At 41.8% G+C, this 21,357-nt stretch overlaps 1 protein-coding gene across 3 annotated transcripts in view; it reads left to right on the top strand.

Moving 5' to 3' along the window:
- usp45 (ubiquitin specific peptidase 45) overlaps positions 1-21,357 on the top strand; it is a 36,574-nt gene that overhangs the window by 9,126 nt on the left and 6,091 nt on the right. Inside the window, exons 6-14 of one of the 3 annotated variants that reach the window (XM_068570173.1) lie at positions 3,898-4,049; positions 5,875-5,970; positions 6,597-6,727; positions 13,529-13,616; positions 15,521-15,602; positions 16,003-16,094; positions 17,202-17,258; positions 17,450-17,581; positions 18,761-19,412. In XM_068570173.1, coding sequence (XP_068426274.1) covers positions 3,898-4,049; positions 5,875-5,970; positions 6,597-6,727; positions 13,529-13,616; positions 15,521-15,602; positions 16,003-16,094; positions 17,202-17,258; positions 17,450-17,581; positions 18,761-19,412 — 1,482 coding nt within the window. The remainder of the gene's footprint in view (positions 1-3,897; positions 4,050-5,874; positions 5,971-6,596; positions 6,728-13,528; positions 13,617-15,520; positions 15,603-16,002; positions 16,095-17,201; positions 17,259-17,449; positions 17,582-18,760; positions 19,413-21,357) is intronic. The other 2 variants (XM_068570174.1, XM_068570175.1) reach the window with 2 other exon arrangements.

The raw sequence follows: 21,357 nt of genomic DNA on the forward strand, positions 1-21,357 counted from the left end.
ACATGCGTGCATGTGGACAATCCTGAGCACCGTGACGCTTTCCTCTGCCCTGGGGGAAAGGCTCCACTGTGGCACTGCTGCCTACACTCGGTGGCTGAGCAAGGAGGGCCAGGTGGTGGTGCCGAGTGCGGCACAGTCAAGCGTGGACGCGGCGCATGCTGTGACATTCGCCTTCGTCGACCGCTGCAGGGAGAGGAAAAATCTGCTTTTCCATATGCTTGTGCTCGTTGCAACCCTTCCCTCCACCCACTCCCTATTCCACTGATTCTGCCGCCCCCCCTTCTCCCAAGTCTCAACCAGATGGCTCCCTGAACATTGTTTACCTTGGGTGACGGTCCCAGATGCTGAGTGTGTCCATCGGCATCCCCATTCCGCCCAGTTAGTTTCCTCGTTCCTCTGCTCCCTCTCAGCTAAAATGCTCGTCGCAGCCCTTACACTCAAGTCCCATTGAGTCTGTAGATTTTTTTCATCTCAAAAACACCACAAGTAGATGCACATATACATTCTCTATCTCTCTCTCCCAAATACTTTCTCTTTTGCTCAGTCTTTCTCTCGCTCTCTCTCTTCACACCTTCTCATTCTCACACCAATTACAGAAATGCACAGTTTGTTTCCACTGATCAGGACTGCCGTCTTTCCCCTTCCTAACTTGTTTTCCATGCATTGTGTGCGCGCTGACATATGGGAGCTCCCTTATGGCAGCCTATTGACGATAGAAATAGGCCTCCAGATGTTGCCAGCACAGAAGGGCCAGATGCTTTTGGCACCACTGGGTGGAACGTCACAAAAGCAAGTTGTCCCGACAAGCTGAACCTCGCCCCCTTTCTTAGACAAAAATTAAAACAGCTCTCCTCATTTCTAATCAGTGTTGAATTATTTTCAGGTAAAGCTATGTACATTTCAAGCACCACAGTTGGTGCATCCAAGAAAAATGCAATATTGCAGCCAGAGGCAAAATTGCCCTCATACCCCCATTCCTTTTGCTCGGCTTTGATTGTGTATAAAATGCAAATTGCCAGGCCAAGAGTGAAAAGCCCACGGTTCACATTCCGCTAATGCCGCTGGCCTTGAGTAGGAGAAGCTCGCGCGGGCTAGCGGCCAGCAGTGGAGTCACTACCGCTGCGGGTTGAATAGCTTTTTCAATGAATGTGTTGCACAAGGTATGAATTGAATATGTTCAAGGGCAAGGCTAATGTGTGTTGAAGAGAAGAATGGAGCGAGCAAAGGTGCAGGTTATAAGAATGATTATAAGGGTTGACGGTTCAATTGAATTTGCTAAGTTTGAACATTACCGGGTTCAGGCCAGTGACCCGCTGCCAGCCTGCTCTCTTGTCTGGCTCATGTGGGTGAAGTGCTCGTGGACCAAATTTTTTTTGTGTTTAACAGCATTTAGTTGATTTTTCCCCAGCCTACAGGCTTTGAGATGCTACCATCAGTTTCTGTATGAACTTGCCATTTTGCACTGACATGTCCGCTTACGTCAAAAATAACCTGTAGTATTATTTACCATAAATCCTTTGAATTTTTTCAGAAAATTATAGCACTGGTATCAGTCAATAACCCCACAACAATACTTTTGTAATCGACATTAACATATTTGTCCTCTTTTGTAATTTATTAAAGAACCATTTTAATATGTTTTATTCATGTCATGGGACATGGAGCAGCTGCTGTTGTGCATCGGAATCTCCTCGTGTTGGTGTATTCAATGATGCTCAGGTGAGATTTTCGAGGCTGCACTTGAAATACAACGTGGCTGGCCACGCTTGGCCTTTTTGTTGCTTTTGTGGCTCGCAGTGTGAAGTTGGCATATAGAATCTTTTTTTTTTTTTTAATCTGAAGAAGCTTTTAAGCCTTATGTAAGTTTATTTCCATCTTCGTCTTTTCTGAAGGTAAAAAAATCTATCTGAAACTAAATATGTATTCATGAACATTTACCACAACTACTATATATATATATATATATATCTATCTATATATATATATATATATATATATATATATATATATATATATATCTATATATATATATATATATATCTATATATATATATATATCTATATATATATATATATATATCTATATCTATCTATCTATCTATCTATCTATCTATCTATATATATATATATATATATATATATATATATATATATATAGAAGTTGTGGTAAATGTTCATGTTATTCCTTAACATTTTATTCTGTATAATACAATATTGCATATTCCTAATAAAAGACAGGTCATTCTTTTCTACCAAAGTAATATCAATCAAATATCAATAATGTGCTATATTTTCTGCAGCTGTCCTAATGCCATCCCTGTAGGTTACTGTATGTTGTGCCATAGAGATCAGTGTATTACTCCACTGAGTCATCCATCGTAGAGCCCATGATATCCTGCATGAGGCTAAATGCCTGGGATTTTCTGAATCTGACAAACTTCCCCAACATCACATTGCACGGACACCTCTCTGCCTCAATTAGCACCTTCTAACTTATCTTTCATTCATTGCTTCACTCATTTCCCTCCCGTAACTCTAAATCTATCAGCACCACCTCCCTTTCTTCATTCTCTCTGAACAAAGTGTCATAGTGGTATAGTGTGTTCTTCACACACAGACATTTTCTGCCAACTGCAGCTACCAATTTTACAGAGAAAGCAGTGAGAAGTCCGTAATTATTAAAAGTGCAATGGTCTGTAAATTAATGTTACATTTGGAGCCCTTTAAATTATTCCTATTTTGTCAGACCTGCGTGGGAGACTTTTACAGCTGAAATTTGTAGTACTGTTTTTTTTTTTTCAACCAGATGTAGGTATTTGGTTCTACATTATATATTATAGGTGGTCAAACTTAATTGTGCTTTAAGTGTGTTGAGTGAATGTGTAGGCTGTCGATGCAAATATAACAATCCATCAGCCAGATACTGTATATTAAGTGGCTCACGAAAAAAACACAACATAATGTCCAACATCCATAATCTATTGCACATAAACTACTGCTCCAGAGCTGGACTAACATTTTGTCGCTACTGACTATTACAACACTCAAAGTTAAGGAAAATGTGAAATCGATGTTATCTGTTATGTAGTGAAGGAGAGCGTGGCAGCTAGGCGCTGCGGTTTTACCCAAATCAGTGGCTGTCACCTCCTTTTAAACTGAGGGATAATGCATTTGGCGACGTACACATTCTCCCCAACTCAACAAATCCTAAACCGCTGGCACGTGTTAGTAACACTGTCATTGGTATTAAGTCATCATGGTGTTTTTTTGTTGGCTGCTGGCAGCTCGCACAGCTACCCTACCTACTCTAGTCTGTGTGTCACTGTCAGATTCTGACCATCTGTCTCTGAGTTTCTGTTTATGGTTAGTTTTCATTGATGATCAGCAGTAACAGCTGGCTCCGGAGAGCTATCTCTCTCTCTAACCCCAGACCCTACCCCTCCCCTTCCTCACTAACCAGCGGAAACTTCTACAGCTGTCATCTGCTTTCCCAAATGACCCAGCTTTCCTTCCAGCTGCCATCCCAGCACCCTGCTCCCAGCCCCAGTCTCGCTTCAAGGCTAAGCCCAATTCTTTCTGTATCCTGCTGCAATTGCAATTAAAGGGAGGCCGACTTCTACCCTCGATCACAAACAAATTGCTAACTTGGCCACCATCTCAGCTCTATCTTTAAACTTGGCTGCCAGATCTTATTACCCCAAACTAATTTCAAAATAAAAGCCAGATCAGTGTATGGAAACTGAATCTTTTGTGTGTTTCAAAGACATCGTAAATACATCGTAGTCCCCATTTTGTAATTTCCAGGCTTGTATAGCTCTTGAGTTATTTCACCAATATACAGCTTTTGAGTTTCTACCACTGAGCATCACTCACCGGTTTTGTTTTTCTTTGTTCCAGGAGCATCACCCAAGATCATCAAGCTGCAAGAGGACCCATCTGAATATACTGACTCGCCCAAAGGCAAGAGTCCAGCTGCCAACAGCACCTTGGTCCCTGTCAAAGGCATAAATAACCTCGGTAACACCTGCTTCTTCAACGCTGTCATGCAGGTTGGTATAACTTTGAGTTAGTTTAAGTGTGAGTATTTTTGTGCATGTGTCTCAGTACTGTCAGGAAATGAAACTCATATGAAATATGGTTATATTAGTCAAAGTAAATACCTGAGGAAACAACAAGCAAGTGTGAGTAAAGGTATCATTATAAACCTGAGGCATGATCACATTATTTAAATTTCTCACAGCACATAACCTGCCCTCAAGAGACCCTATTATAGCCTAATGAGTCACAGAGATTTCCATCTAACAAGACAAAATGAACATACTTCAGTGTTGCATTAGGATTTTGTAAAACTATAGTGGGTTGGCCTCTTGTTCTAGCAGTGGTGGAAGTATTGTACTTCGATATTTGAGGTACTTTTACAACTTAAGTATTTTCATTTTATGGAACTTTATATTTATATTCATTAATATTTTTAATGCAGGACTTTTACTTGTAACAGAGTATTTTAACACTGTGCTCTAGTAAATATACTGATTGAACACGCATTGGTCGTATGAATATGAATAGTGATGACGTGGCAAAAAAGTCACTCTCACAAAGCATGAGAAATGAAAAGGCCATCGTGAGTACACCAGTGTACAACAGTCATATGAGGAACAGGGTGTTCTGTCACTCGCCAGCAAGCCAGTCCACGGCCCAGGGACAGCCAGCCACACTCTCCGAGCCGAACAGGAATCGGTCGCTGTGGAGGAAATGCGCGTGGAGAAAGCCAGCTATATTTTTGGTCTATTATTAGCTGTGGCAGGACAAAATGAACTTTAGCGGGCAGCCGCAGTCTAAGTAATTATTGGGAAACACTGCCTTTACAATTCAGAAAACTCTTCAAGTGCCGCTTCTGAGCAGTCTGGCCAATAGTAAACCAGATGTCAGTCTTACAATGACTGTGAGTGTAAACAGGCATGGCCTTGAGGTCATTTTGAAGTATATTCAATGCAGCAGTAAATGCAATGCCGGCTTGGAGCCGCTCACCTTCCCATACATGAGTGGTACTCAGTTGGTGCAGAGCATGTTCACCATACAACACCGCTATAGAGGCTCCTCAGTCTTTCTCTGGTCGTGTCATGGTGACTGCAAACCAACGTGCCTCTTCAACAATGAAGCTTTTTTTTTCCGCCATTTTGTTAATCCCCCTCAGGGCCTTCCTCGTTGATTGAAATGTGAGTGAGCGCGCCTTACACTGTGTTCCCTCCCTCTCCCTGTCTGTTTGTGTTGTCTCCTTGAAAATTGCAATCTTTTTGGTGAAAACACATAATTGTCAAGAGATGAGCTGTATGTGCGTTCACAATGCCGGCTCCATTGTGCGTTTTCCATAGCAACTGTCTTCATTGCCAGGATGTGACAAAACAGATATCTCTTGAAAGGGATGTGGCTCTAACAAGAAGGGACAATGATGGCTTCAGACTCCTTTCCTCACCAAGGATCTTCTCTACATTTCTAACTCACAGATAATAGATTTGAAAACGTCAGAATAATGAACGCACCACAAGTTTTCTACAATGGAGATACACATTTCTCAAGGGTAATTTAATTGACCACATTAGATTGCCACAAGCAAAGCTTGAATACAGTTTATTATCTTTGAAGGATTGCAACTTGTTTTCTTGTCCACAAAATTGCTGTTGGGTCTTTTTATTAGATGAATAGTAAACTCGGCTCCTATACCAATTTCATGATCTAATCGTTTTATAAAATAAATTCTGCTGCTTATTGTTGATCTTACAAACAATTCCTAGTTCCATTCAAAGCACGGATGGATTCAAAACATTAATGAAATGTTAGTAAAGCGGTCTCAAAATAGTTCTGTTCTCCCCACAGAACCTGTCTCAGACGCACATGCTCATCGACCTCATCCAGGAAATGAAGGACAAAGGCTACAAACTGAGGATCGGCCCCACTGTCGATACCAATGTGGTACTGTTTGACTTCCATCTGTTCCACTTTGTTAACGACATAGTATTTTCCAAGCCAAATAATATATTGAACAAATGCAATTGACTTTTCTTTTTTTTAATGAACCTCCCAATGTTGCATCTGTCTGACCGAATGTTGCTGCAAATCAAAAACTGAATCAAAAAACATAATCTCGATGAATTGAAATACACGTAAAGGACAAAAGACACGGCGAAGCTAAATCAAAACATGTGTTTTATAGTCATGCTGCGAGTTGACCCCAAGTGTCAACCTCCGGTGCTGAATAATGAAGCCAATGCAGATGTTTAAATATCCCAAGAACATGTTTATAGCCTGGTTTTTGGTCTTTTTAGCTAATTGAGATATTAGTTAACGATATTAATCTGTACAGTCGTCATGAACTGAGCTAATATCTCAGTTCATGACGACTGTACAGAAGGTGATTTTCTTTTTTTTTTAAATCTCCTTGTTTAAATTATGTCAAGGATTAAGTTATGCATGATTAAGGCCATGGCAGCTTTGTAGACAGCTGGGTGCTGTCTCAGATATTATAGGTCGACCCTGTTTTGTTAAATTCATTTAAAATTTTGAAATAAATGCTTGTATTCTGTCCCTTCACATTTCAGAGTCCGTTGACAGTAACGCTGCCCAGTCCCGAGCCGCTGACTGCGGCCATGTTTCTCTTCCTGCAGAACATGAAGGAACCAGGGAAAGGCCCGATCAATCCCAAGATCCTCTTTAACCAGCTCTGCCAGAAGTAAGGCGACGCTCTTCTTATCAATCGCCATGAAATCACCCACAGTGATACACTAGCTTCAGACTGTGTTCTGGTACTTTATCTTGGAGTCTGTGAAATTGTCAGTTGTTGCCGTAGTTATTATTATTGTATTGCATTATTATCTCCGTCATCACAGCCACAGCTTTCACCTGCTTTCATCCTCTCACTGCAGTGTAGTGACCGCTTCAACCAGCCAGACCCAGGTAGCACCTGGTCCCAGTTAAATGCCTTTCCAGTGCTCTAAGTTCAACATACACACTACGGGCACTGTGTCCTATTAAATGTGTAGCAGCAGCAGCTACCTATTTGTAGCGCTATCTGCTACTTGCCACTGCTGTGCCACCTGTGTCACGTTTGATCTGTAGCAAGGTCCAGCAGGCCGTGTCACAGGCAGAAACAGGCCGACAGAATGAAGCTCTTTAATGAGCACTGTGCATTTTTGGTTGGCTGGACTCTTGTTTGAGCATGGTACACTGCTGGTTGGGTCCACCCTGTATGTGTGCGTGTGCGTATTTGAGTAGTAGTGCAGGTGGGTGACCAGAGCATTTGACATTGGATGACTGGGTGCGTCTCTGATGCAGTTTGACAGTTATTCTGGTACCTAGCTTTCATCCGAAAAGCGTGTGTGTGTGTGTGCGTGTGTGTGTGTGTGTATGTGTGTGTGTGTGTGTGTATGTGTGTGTGCGTGTGCGCGGGCTGCCACCTCACCTGGTACCACCTCAGCCTGCAACACACATGCAGGCAATTGTGCATTCCAACAGCTATCGCTGCACACACCTTTATGCATTCATATGCATCTAATTTCAACGAGGGCTAATCTATTCCACTGACATGCATTTGAATAGAGATTGAATATGCCTTTTATGCCCCAGCAGCACCCATTACTTATATGGTAGACTTACACCTCAAGCTAACTTGTATTAAGGTCAGTATGTAACTGCTTTGTTCACCCATCTAACTATGGGGAATCCCTGTCTGTATATGTGCATGTCCTTCCTGTATGTCGTGAACCGTTCAACTAATATACTTGACACATGGCTGGTGTATTGCTGGGGAGCCCAATATATGTTGAATATGGTGCAATTTGTTCATTGTTAATAAGCTGTAAAAAAAAGCGAACAGCGCTTTGTGCAGCAGAGGGCATGTTGTAAAACATATTGTCTGCAGGCCGCAGCTAATTGACTTGCATTTGACTTTTCCTGCTAGACTTTACATTTTGAGCTCTCGTTCACTTTTCTTAGAGTCAACGAGTGATGATTGATTCTCGACAACACTGCAAGCAGCACTTCCCGGGGTCATTAAGCCTCTTCCAAATGGACATGTGCTACAAACTGGATTTGCACTAGTACAGTAAATGCATCCACTCGCATTGTCTCTTAATAACAAAAGTTTAGCTAACAGCCACACACATTGGTAAATTGGAGATTTCTAAGCAAGAACAATGGTACTGCACTAATAAAATAATATTTGAGAACTTATTTTACAACATAGTTGCATAGGTATGAAGCTGAATCAATTAGTCGATTGACACACAAATCTAGCCGCGAAAGTTTTGAAGGAAAAAAAAAAACAGTAAAGAACTAAGAAATCACTGTCACTGTTGAGCACTCAAACCTTCAGAGCATCAATGTATGTAGGGGATGATACAATTCTCAGAGCATCTCTTACCAAGAACTCAAAAGAAATAAACAAGGTCTCAGCAACCTTGTGTATTTCTAGAAAAGAGCCCCTGATACAATTTAATGGTGCACAGTGAACTGATCAGGGAACATTTCTACAAGTTGTTTCACACCAAAAAGTCTGCGTCAGATGAAAAGCTTGGATTGTGAAAGTTTTTGGACCGCTGTAAAACTTGATTTTGAAAGATTTAATTGGATCACATGAGTTGGAAACAATACTATGCAGCCACCACTGGAATCTAATGCTACAAATAGTATTTTACTGTTCACACAAGAGCCCAGGATGTTAATGATCGTGTAATTGTGGCACCACCATTGCATAATGAATATAGGGGATACAGTGATTAGTGTGACCTAATCTTTATCTGTAACTGTGCAGAGTACCGGGTTTAAACATAATAAATAGACATGCAACAATACAACATTTTTTTTTCCCGAAATTGACATGTCAATGAACTTTGAAGAAATATTTGGAACAAAACTGGTTGTTTTTAACAATTGGAAAGAATTTTTAGATGTTTCAAGTAATGGTCATCATAATTTCAGCTGCTTATTATGATTCATATGGAAGAGCTTGAGATTTCTTGTACCCTACGCACATCTACATTGGTGTAGTGTCCCCATTACATCCACAAAGTGCATCTGATTGCAGTAGCATTCTGAACTACCCTGAACACTCACATGCTTCGCTGATGCACTCCTCTACACAGCAACTCATCTCCAGTCAGCCAGGTCTATAGCTTAGAGCTGAAAGGACGGATCAAGGACGGATCAAGAACGGCTCCTGTTTACACCGACATGTTCCTCCACTTTGGTGACCTTTGTGCTTGCAACTCTCTGTGAATATATAGCCTATCAATTTCTATTTTAATGGCAAACTCTTGTCATTCCTGGAGGTTTGGGTATGCATGTGGGCACTGAGAGCCCTTTTGCCATTTCTCTTTCACTGTCTTTCACAGTATGTTGGTGTTTAGGAAGGTTACTGTAATAAGGATATCTGGCTCTGCTGGGGATCCCTGCATCCCTGAAGCCCTGTTGAGCCTTGTTTTTAATTAGTTTATTATAGCTGTACCCAAATCAGTATTGTTTTTGTAAAGATTTGGCTGGTCAAAAAATAATTGATGATTTTGACAAAATTTACATCGTCAAATGTAGGCTGTCACAGTTTCTTAATGAATTTAATATTTTTTACACTTTTCAATGCTGCATAGTCTGACTGGGGGATTTACTGTCAATAGCAATGCAATCAACGTGTTAATGAGTAAATTGTTTAGAGCAGAACATTCTTCATAGCACTAGCCTCTTGAAGAATTTTTTTTAAAAGTGTTTAAGTCAATGAAGGGGTCCCTGATGGATGATTTGGCTCATTGACTTTCGGAGAGCAGCCCTGCAGTGTTTGTGTGTTTCTGGCTGTGTGTGTGTGTGCGTGCACATACATTTGACCTCAACCAGCTGAGTTCCCCTCTGCCTGCCTCTTCTCCCTGCCAGCAAAAGGGGTCTGGTCTGTGCTCTGACCAGTGCCAAGCTATGTGGGTTGGATGGTCAGCACCACACACTCTATCTGGTGCCAGAGAGGGTCCCAGCTTGTACCCCAGCCTTGTTTTACTCCAAAGCTCGTCGGTGGTGTGAAGATGACTTTTGATTTAAGTCTCAAATATTTATCTACTTCCTCCTGGACCCCTGGAGTCTGAGGTCATGGACAGTGGTTTTCATAATACTACAGTCCACTGCTGCTATTTGTTTCGAATGGCATGCCCTTTCTGTGCATGTCTGATGCATAAGATTTTTTTTTTTTTTTTAAAAAAGGCCACTCAGTGGCATTCATCTACACCTGCTTCTTTCAAGGACTGATTCAATTTTCAAGACGGTCACTGGACACTTTCTTCTGTTGCAAAGAAATGAAAAGTACCCTGGCTCTCTGCTACATCCATGATGAGACTTTATGAGAAGCCTTACATCCCTGATAGAAATAGCAGAGGACAACAATAGATTTCATCTCGTGCTCTGGCACGCAGGACACGCACATCTACATTGATGTAGACCCGATACGAACATGAAGAGGCAGGGCTGGCATACTGGTCTGCTCAGGAGGATGACCTCTTTCAGGTTGAAGAAAAGAGGCAGATATTGATCAAAGTAATACAAATGTTGCTGTGCGCACATATGCTGAGCTGAAAACCACAGTCCAGGGATTGTCATTTAACAATCTGGGGCCGGTATTTCAAAAGTATCTCACAGGATTATAGCTTCTCACAGTTTGCTATGTCGGCAGGCACATAATAATTTTAGCTAGCTAGCTAACGTTATCTTAAGCACAGCAAAATCATATATTGCAATGCTGGATTGGTGTTTGTTTGAGTCAATGTATGACATAATTGCAATGAATTTTCTTTAAAAAAAAGTTGAAACTATAGACTGTCACCTTCATGAAGAAAGTCAGCTTGCTCGCCTGTTAGCAACTTTACATAGAAGTCAACGGCCCAGTTAGCTTCTCTTAGCATAACCTTAGCGAACTGAGCAATTGTTAAAAGTAGGCGAACACTTGAGTAGCTGGCAGTTGACATGTTGAGTTGCTCTCCGTATATATAGTCTTACTAATGCTAGATATTATACAAAAGTATACTTGGATTCGGACGCCACATCTGTCCAACATTTGCTCCTTTTGTGAAATGGTCCAATAATGTTTGTTTTTTCCCATTCAGACCAGAAGCTGGGAGTCAAGTTTTGAAAAATCCTTTATCCGGTCGTATTGAGATACTCTGACAAAGTCGAAAAGATCATTTTGATCCTCGACTGAGAAAAGGGAAATTTAATTATCCAGATCATTCGGATCTAAATGACTGGTTTTCAAATATTGGACCCTGATGATAACAATGCATTAACTTTATTCCATCAGTGAATTGATCCTGAACTTGAAGGATAATTAGGAAAAATGAAAACCGCACAATTAAGTTGATATATTGTTGTTTTCCAGGAAGCTAACCGTGAAGTCTTTTAAAGCAGGTATAGATTTTGTTAGTGTCTCTCACGTTTGCAAAACCCATGTTTGTAATTATAGGGAGACACAGAGGCAAATAGGGCTTGGACTTATTTTAAACTGTGCAACACAGCATCCACAGTCTCCTAAAGTAAGTGTGTGCATTGATTGAAAGAAAATAAACTAAAGAATACCAGTGGCCAATAGATGCTGTATGGTTTACTGTTTAAGAAAATAAAAATAAATGTATTGACATTGTACACTGCAATTGACTTGCAGGTATATTCCAACTTAGTGTCCTGGGTGAGATGTAGGAGTTTTATTGTTGGTAAAGACACAATCAGTCAAATCAATAGAAGAAATGTGAAATGGGCACCAAGTTCAGATATGTGTATGACTTTGTTCTGTACCAAATTTTCTATTTTTCATGAGCATATTGGAAGTCATTGAGTCATAATTACATTTAGACTTGCCAATGCGTGAGCAAACGATGGATGAGTTTTCTGTTTGAGCTGTGTGCGGGGGCATTGTGTCGTTTATACAGTGCGTGTGTGTGTGTTTGGGGGCGGGGAGCTTGTGTGGCCTTGTGTCTGGTACTAACTCATCCGGCTATTAATTGTGTTAGCACCGCAGCTGTTTGCATTGGCCAGATTGAGAGCAGCGCTACAGGGCCCTTCTGCTTCTCTCCACTGGGATGAGCTTCCAGACCTCCTCATTCCCACTGATCCCAACCAACCTTTTCAATTTCTCTCTCTCTACATCTCTGCGTCCGTCCGTTTGTCTCTTGCGCTTCTTCCCGTCTCGCTCTTTTCCTTTTCTGTTTTGCTCAGTATTCCTCTCTCTGTGTGTCTCTCTCCTGGGAGGTCGACAGACAAGTCAGCCGAACGAGAGGGAAGCATTCCTTCACATGCTGTCCACTTTCAGGAATGGAAAGGCATAAGTGACATGTGCTTTGTACCATCCTCACCCCTCCACCCACCCTTTCCCATGTGTCTGCACGAAGAGGGCATAAGAGACAGATATCGTGTCTTTATGTGATGAGGGGGGTGGGCTCCTCCAGACCTCCTGGTTATGACCTGTGTTGAGGGCAGGTGGTTGGCCATCCCTCCCCCAAACATGGACATCCAGTCTTGGGCCACATGTCAGCATGTCTCAGAGAGATGATTCCTTTAAAGTGAATTATTTCAATAAGTAGGATTATTAATTGCATTAATACTTGAATACAAAACGCTGTGACCAGATTGTCTATCGACCAGGATAATAAAACCCCCACAAATGTCTCTGAATATTATTATTGTGTATAATTATTAATAACATATGGTAAGTTTCTGGTGGGTCAAACCATTGGGGACCATTTACAAACACAATCCACAAAAGATAAGTTTGCCCCTTTTTAAAGTGATCTATTAATACTACACTGTAAGGACCCGAGCACCACTGGTGTAATTGATACATTACCATAAAAAAAAAAGAAGTCAACCCATGACCCTCCGAACATCCTAAACATTTGACCTATGGCTTCTCTAATCAGTGATGTGGCCTCTCCGTGTGTGTCGTGGCCGTTGTGCCTGTCGGACCAACCTGTCCTGTGGTTATGTGGCGGGCTCGGCCCAACAGGTTGCATTGGCTCCAGCCCCAGATGCCCATCTGCCCCTGGCATCTGTCCTCACATCTGCTTCACTGCGGACGGCCAGGGGACGGCCCAAGGAGAGCCTCCTCTTCTAACCGCTCCGGCGTAAATGACCATGGTGGATATCCACCAACAAAATGGCAATAAAGAGCACAGGGTCAAGGCAATAAGTTGACTACCAGCGCAGTAGAGCTGTGCTTCGACGACCGGTTATGATTATTATATTTGTCCTGTGTGGAGCACTTTTGGCTCGTAATGGACGTTTGTGTTCAACCCAATGGAACAAATATTGTGTAAATTGGCAATTCATTTTAGTGCATTGTCTCCCTTTTAAGGCTTCCTGCCTACATAAGATATGATTGAAAGTCTATTGAATCATTATGAATGAAAGAATTACAGAATTGAAATGCATAAGGACAGGATCTCATATCAATCAAATAATTGTTTAGATAATGGCAAGAAATTTGACTTTCATTTGTGTTTTTTTTCCCCAGAGCGCCGCGCTTTAAGGGCTACCAACAACAAGACAGTCAGGAGCTTCTGCACTACCTCCTGGACTCCATACGAGTAGAGGAAACTAAAGTAAGCATACACATTTTCCTGAAAATGATTAAGTCCACAATGTAATTGCTGTTAATCTTTTGCCTTTTTGCACTTTTTGTGCTTAAGTTGGACTCTTCTTTAAAAAAAGAACAATCAAACTAGCACCAATAACAGAAAGCCATCGTAAACTAGTGTAGTCATAATGTAATGCATCCGGCGGTGTGTATGTGGGTGGCAGTGTATGCTCTCACAAACCAAATATCTGTTTTTTGCTTGACAAATCAGTTTTTTTTTTTGTTTTAACCTTATGTTTATGTAACCATGTTTTTGGCAAGTACAATATTCCGTCACAGGGCAATTAGGAGGCCCCACAGCAACCCTTTTCAGGGCTGAACTGGCCCCTGTGGCCCCACCAGTGGCTATGTGAACCAAGGAGGAGAAGTTAGCGGGTGTGTTTAGTGGTCAACCCCAAACCCAGGAGGGGCTGCAGGCTGAGCGCCCCTGCTCCCATTCAAACTTGTGAACACTGACAGTTGTGCCACTTAGGGGACTTGCAAGTGGCACGACCGGCATCATTGTGTGATCTTGGGAAACCCACAGCTGCCGAATGAGCTCCAGGGCTGTCCTATTGTGCTGGAGGGTCACCCACAGCCCCCCTCCTACACACACACACACACACACACACACTCTCTCATCAGCCCATCTCCCAATCCAATCAAGGAGGTAAAGAGGGAGGGGGCCACAGCCTCCTCTATTCATTCACTCAAAAACTAATTTCTACAGCCAAGCACATACAGTGGCGTTTTAGCTGACATTGTTGAAGGATTTCTACAATTAAGGCAAACATTAAACGTATTACTAACTTTTCTAATATCAATGAATCTATTGGAGGATGTTGTTTGTTGTTTTTTCAAACACCAGACAAACATGATGCAACAAAATTATAATTCAAAGCCGTTGGTCATGAATCTATTCCAAGTGAACCTGAAACCTATTTATTTTGAAGAGGGCCATTTGAGTAACATCTAAATTCCATTCAAATAACTTACACACACTGTCCTGTGTGAGCCGTGTGCCACAGAGGGAGGCTGGTATTTTTTGCAGTGGGTGTCTCCGACCTTTTAGAGGCCCTAAGTGTTTGTGTTGATTGGCCATTAGTATCAGAGATCTAAATATGCTAATTTGGCCCAGTCAATTATCACCAATTAGCTGAGACGGTAGGTCTTACTCTCTCAGGGCATGGACTGTCCTTCTTCGCCCTGTCTTCGTTTTAGCCTCCACCCCTGCACCCTTGTACCAGCAACCCTCTTCAATCCCCCTCCCCCTGATTCCCTCCCCCGGCCCATCCTGTGTGGGACAGTGCACGCTGTTACTTTGGGAAAGGGGGGAGAGGGAGGGTCTGGGGTTACTGGTAATTAATTAGTAGGAGAGGCTCAGCCTGGTTTGACTGCTGACTGAGTGGGGTGCACGCTGGCTAGGCTTGGATTAGTGGGACCTTTTTTGACCTAAATAGCCAGTCCAGTGCGTGGGTCCCGGGACAATGGGGGGCTGACTGGTCTCGACCGCAGACATAGACCGCGGCCAATTATCTATTGATTGGTGCTTTACTGTGGCTGTGCCTCTTCACAGCTCTGTCGCCGACACACTCACTGACCATGTCACCTCCAATAAGAGGGCCTTTGAGGAGCTCAGAGACACACACAAACATGCACCGTTAATTAAGAGATTTACCCGGTAACACTTTTCGACAAGCACAATAATTATTTTACACTAATGAAGCTGTGGGCTGGATTTTGATGTTTCACTAATGGATGTAATGGAGGGAATTCATGAAGAAGAAAATAACATCCCGGGATGAATTTAAATTTTAATTTATGTATTTATTCAGCATAATCTTTCAGCCAGCACCGTCTAATTTTTGTGGTTGTATTTGTTGTGTTTAGAGGGTGAAAGCAGGAATTCTGAAGGCTTTCAACAATCCCACAGAAAAGACAGCAGACGAGGAGACCAAACGCCAAGTCAAAGGTTTGTGTTCTCACTGTAGTGGGGACATGGCCCAGATCAATAGCCCCATCTTCTGGCAGCTAAAGGAACTACAGCCCAGTTAGTTATCAGGCAAAGGGTGGCTTGATGGAGGACAGTATCATCTTTGTTGGATAAACCTTCATGGCTACCTGTATGCTCCTATTAAAAACACTTTAAACTAGCTTCGAACTGATGACTCATATCTCCGTATTTTATGGCCTGTGTGTGTCACAATCGACAATCGGTGTCATCAAAATTTCCGTCCATGAAAATTAGTCAAACCAATTTATTTTCAGCCTTTATTGGAAAACAAATAGTGACGATAATGGTTTAGTGGAGTGCAGTGGCAGATTATTCTTTGCATCATTCGATTAAAAACAATGTCTCTCTTCCCCACTAGCATACGGAAAGGAAGGTGTGAAGATGAACTTCGTCGACCGCATTTTTGTGGGCGAGCTGACGAACACAATTATGTGTGAAGAGTGCGAGCATGTAAGTGTGTACGTGGGTGAACAGCCACAGCTCAATCTGATGACCTCAATGGAACGCATAGAAGCACCGGGTCGCCAAGATCACACTTTCTTCGGCTTCAGACAGTAATTGATTTTAAATGCAGCAAATGTGTAACCTTGTCCACTTTTCTTTAAGTTTCATTTTATTTTTGCTGTGGGAACCGCGATAGATTGGTGTACAATTTCCAGCAACACAGGCATTTGGCATTCTCCATTAATCATAAATTGACCGATATTTGTCACTGACCTAAGGTGTAGCTCACCAGCATCTAGTTGACATTTCTCTTTGAACTGTTGCATCCATTTTTGACGAAGATACCCCAGAACCAAAGGATGTGCTCAAAAAGAAATTAAAAAAGGAGAGAAGTCTGTGGGAAAAACAAAAAGCCTTTCAAGGACCAGCTCAAACACCAACTGTTTGTAGCAGGCGTTCACAATAACACAAGCAAACTCAGAGTCGTGAACAAAAGCAAATGCCACTATGTAAATTCATGAACATCCTTGAAGGCAGAAAGCACCATGTGTCGAGCCGGAGAGGAAAAAGCAGAAAAATAGCAGCTTTCCTCAGCTCCTCTCTCTCTCTCTCTCTCTCTCTCTCTCTCTCTCTCTCTCTCTCTCTCTCTCTCTCTCTCTCTCTCTCTCTCTCTCTCTCTCTCTATATATATATATATATATATATATATATATATATATATATATATATATATATATATATATATCTATAGATATCTATATATATATATAGATATAGATATCTATAGATATCTATATATAGATATATATAGATATCTATAGATATCTATATATATATATATATATATATATATAGATATATATATATATATATATATATATATATATATATATATATATATATATATTCAATTCTGTTCGAGTTATTTTGTAAAGCAACCAAGGAGGATCCCTCTCCCTGGATGGACAGAAGCAATACATGTCATGTGGACAGAATGAACAACATAACAGAGTTACAGCACATTCAATGAATGTGACAGAAATTATTAATTCAATTAATAAATAATATGGAATATATGTGCTAATACTGACATCCATGTGATTTGCCTTTCAGATCTCCACAGTGAAAGAGGCTTTCATAGACATCTCTCTGCCCATCATAGAGGAGAGGGTAAGCTACAACAACTGTTCAGAAGAAAAACTGTGTAAATAATATCAAAGGATAATGATAATTATCACTCTTATCTCTCTCATACAGACAATATTAATGGGGGAAAAAAAGGCGAGATTGTTTTTGCGTTTTGCAGGTTGAAGTGTTTTTTTCGGTTCCAGAATTGAAGAGGCTTTATATCTCGTACTCAGATATCAAAACCCTCCAACCCTGGTCGGCTGGGGAAGGGCAGCCGGGAGCTGGACACCCACGTGACTCACAACGACCAGGTTCTTTCTGCAGCGCACTCTGTCAACAGAAACACCAGGAAGCTGAGTGGACAGGTAGGGATGCACCGAGTAGTTTGAAAGCTTCATTAATACTCTGACATTCTTGGCAGCTTTAACAACTCGTAGGCAGTTACGAACAGGCTCAGAAGTAGATGGTATTATACTTTGTGTGGAGTTCAAGTGGTAGGATTAGGATTGTTTCCGACTCTTCCTCAGGGCATTTTTGAATCCAAAAGTCAAAATTGATTGAAACATGAAACGCATCCTAATTTTCTAAATTCATAACATGCTTTTTATCAAATTCAATATTCAGCTTCAATTAATATTTTCACAGAAGTCAAAACCAATGGCGATTGCACCCAAAGAGAGATACACACTGAGTTCTATTCATTAAAGAAAGTCGATTTAATATAAAAAGAATATTTAAGTTGAGGATTTTGTTCAAGGATTTATTATTTTTTTGTGATGATGTCATAGAATATGGCAATAGATATTCAAAGCTTGTTCAAAAACTTCAATAGAAGCTTAAAATGTAAAAAAAAAGAAATAGAAAATGACTTTCGGTCTAGCGGTCTGTGAGTACGGCTTATTTGAAAAGGGAATCTCTTCTCTTAACTGTTGATATTCATGCACAAAGAAATGATCTGCCAACTTTGATCATTTTGTTTGTTTGTTTTTCTCTCTATTGTCTGCAAACTGATGAAATGCACACATATTTTTGCAATGTGCAAAGCCTTGGCTAACATCATTCTCTTCATGTTCAGTTATTATTTCTTTCCTCCCCCTGTGTGTGATTTTGAAAGAAGACAAAGCCTGGCCCTTTAGATTCCACAAAGGGAAAATCTCTTGTAACGTTAACAGCAGAAATACAAAGCAGTTGCAGGCTGTAAACCATGGTGCAATGGCAATTAAGCTAAGAGCTGAGGTTTACCAGATGTGTAATCATCACTACAGTATTCATCAAATGCACACATACCCTCGAAAGTATTTCACACCCAAGGCACACCAGTTAATTAAATTTTTTAATAAAGTGTGTGCCTTTGTCGAGAGAGCCAAAAATCGACCAATTCCTTTTCTGGCAACGTAAAAAAAAAAAATTCCACATTTGTGCAGTGCAAACAAGTGTGGTGGCGGTAGATTGGGAATCAAGATCCTTTTTGACCCGTGAAATCTTCATGTAAATCTGTCTGCATCTCTGAAAGGGTCTTATGCATCTGTTGTTCTCTCCCCAAGAAGCTGCAGAGCAGGAGGTCCTCAAGCTCTGTGGAGGAGAAGGGAGCAGGCTGCAGTGCAGAGCGGCCAGAGGAGGAGGGGCTAGCCGCCGGATCCGCCCGCGGCGTCTCCGTCTGCAAGATGGCCGCTGCCGGCAGCCTGTCGGACGGCAGCGAAAGAGATTCGGCTGCTCAGGACAGCAGCAACGACGCCGACAGCGAGGCCTCAGAGAGCGAGTGGGCCCCGCGGCCCTTTTCCTCCAGCCACAGCCACGGGCACATGTCCACCCCGTCCTCCACCTCCAACCTCACCCCGTCCCCGACGCCCGTCTCCGCCACCTCCTCGTCCTCGTCGTCCTCCAACATGAGGCAAGGCGGTGCCGTGGAGCAGCTTGTTACCGCAGTATCCAAAGTCAACCTCGGGTTCACATCCGGGGACGGCTCCCCAGAGATGCCGGGGGAAGCGCAGTTGCGAGACAACCTCCACCATCAACACCACCAGGGGGCCTTCCAGGCGCTGTCCCACAGTTACACACCCAGCTCCAAGGAGTGCTCCATCCAGTCCTGCCTGCACCAGTTCACATCTGTGGAACTGCTGATGGGCAACAATAAGCTGCTGTGTGAGAGCTGCACTGAGCGCAGACAGAAACAGCTGCGCAAGAGCAGCTTGGCCGGTAAGAGAAAACATCTGTAAAGACATGTTGCCAACCTGCGATTATTTGATATGGATTAACTATTGCCAGAGTATTGAACATGTGATTATATATACATCACAGGTTGTCCATAGGAAACCCTAAAAGCAATACTCCACTAGCAGAACCCGTCTTTAGAATATCAAACTCTCATCGCCTGCCGTCTTGATTGTTGGCTGTAATAAGTTTAGAGTTTAGTCTCACGTGGTGCAGGGTGACCGTGGGCAGCTTGATTTCTTGCCAGTTACAATAGATTCCAACAGTGACCAGATCGTGTTCTAGAAAAAAACATAAAAACATCCATAGAAACTTCTCAATCCACTCCTGTACTCACTTTGTTCCAAACACACATATTTCTGCCATCGTACAACTGACTGTGTTGAGTTTGCACGCATCTGAGGAAGAGCAAATTCTTACTAGTGTCAAAAGGAAGGGCTACAATAATGTCAATGTTCGTAGGTTCCTGTAATGAAGACTCACTATTTTTGGTTTTGTTCTCACTCAATCACTCAAATTCAAGACTCTTTTCTTTGTCACTAAAATCTTTTCTTTGTCACTAAAATTTCTTTGTCACTAAAATCTTTATTCATTAGTTGGAATGCTGCAAGCATTCCAACTATTGTTCTTCAAATCTTTGCAAGCATTCCAACTATTGTTCTTCAAATCTTTATTAAACTGTTTCTTCTTCTATTTCTTCCATCTGTATTTTGGACCGTAACTACTCCTTCCTATTTTCAGCTACAGAAAAAAGTTCAATTATTCAAATATTCTGCTACTTAAGGACACGATGGCTATGACCTTTTATATTTCTGACTTTTTAAATTTCCACATTATTAGGCTTTTCATGATTTTTTTTATAATGGGAGTCAATGGGGAAATCTTCAAATCATTTTCAACTTCAAACGTTTACAGGTTCTTCATATGTTGAGCTTGAGACAATATTTAAAATTTTAAATGTTGACAAAACCTTCAGCTATTAATCTACGCTTTTACATTTTTCATATTTTCTCAAATTTTAAAATTATCCAGCTTTTTATTAAAATAAAAATGAATGGTTTCCAATGAAGAACATCATCAAATCTGCTTTCAACTCTTCAACTTGAAAAGGTAAAGGGTCTGTCATCCCTTCAGCTAGAGACACCATTTCACCTTTAAAATGTTGACAAAATGTTCAGCTATTACTGTATTACTCAGCTTTTTTGATATCTTTTATAGTCTTTTAACTGTCTGCGTTTTCGTTTTATGTTTTTTCCGCACTTTTTCTGCCTTTCTCATTATTGTGAATTGCGCAGCTCAGAGCGGGTGATGTCATACTCAGAGCGGAGAGATACGTGAGGGTCTTGTTTTTAAACTTGCTCTCTACTCCAAAGCGTATACTCTTTGGGCATAATTTATAGCTCAAAACGTGGGAAATCTTGTCTTCTGCCGTAAACTGCGGTCGATAGGAATTAAACAGATTCAGACGTGTTGAAGTCCGACTGAATGTGAGAGCAAGTCCGTCCCCAGCAGCAGCCCTTTGGTCTGTGCATCTGCAGGCACATAAACAGCCGCACACGCGAACGGGTACGAACGGGTACGCACGTGCACGCGCGTGAACGGTCGCGCACGTGAACACCCACTAACGTGAAACGGTCGCGCGTGTAAACGCATGCGAATGGATGCGCACGCGCCATAACTGCCGCGCACGTGAACAGCCGTGCACGCGTGTGAACGGCTGCGCTAACGTGTTATTATGGTCGCGTGCACATTCGCGTGTGTGTGCAGGTCACTTTGGTTTCAGACGTCAGGATTAACAGCTTCACTAACGTTCACATTCTGAGGTTTAACTGTGCAACCCAATAATATCAGGAGTCTCACCAACTGCGCCTGTGGATCAATGGTTTGCAACTCCGGCTTAGAAGCAGGAGATCAGTGGTTCAAATCCCGC

This window comes from Clinocottus analis, unplaced genomic scaffold (assembly GCF_023055335.1).
Source record: "Clinocottus analis isolate CAN_PGR_092001 unplaced genomic scaffold, fCliAna1.0.p SCAF_9, whole genome shotgun sequence".
Taxonomy (NCBI): domain Eukaryota; kingdom Metazoa; phylum Chordata; class Actinopteri; order Perciformes; family Cottidae; genus Clinocottus; species Clinocottus analis.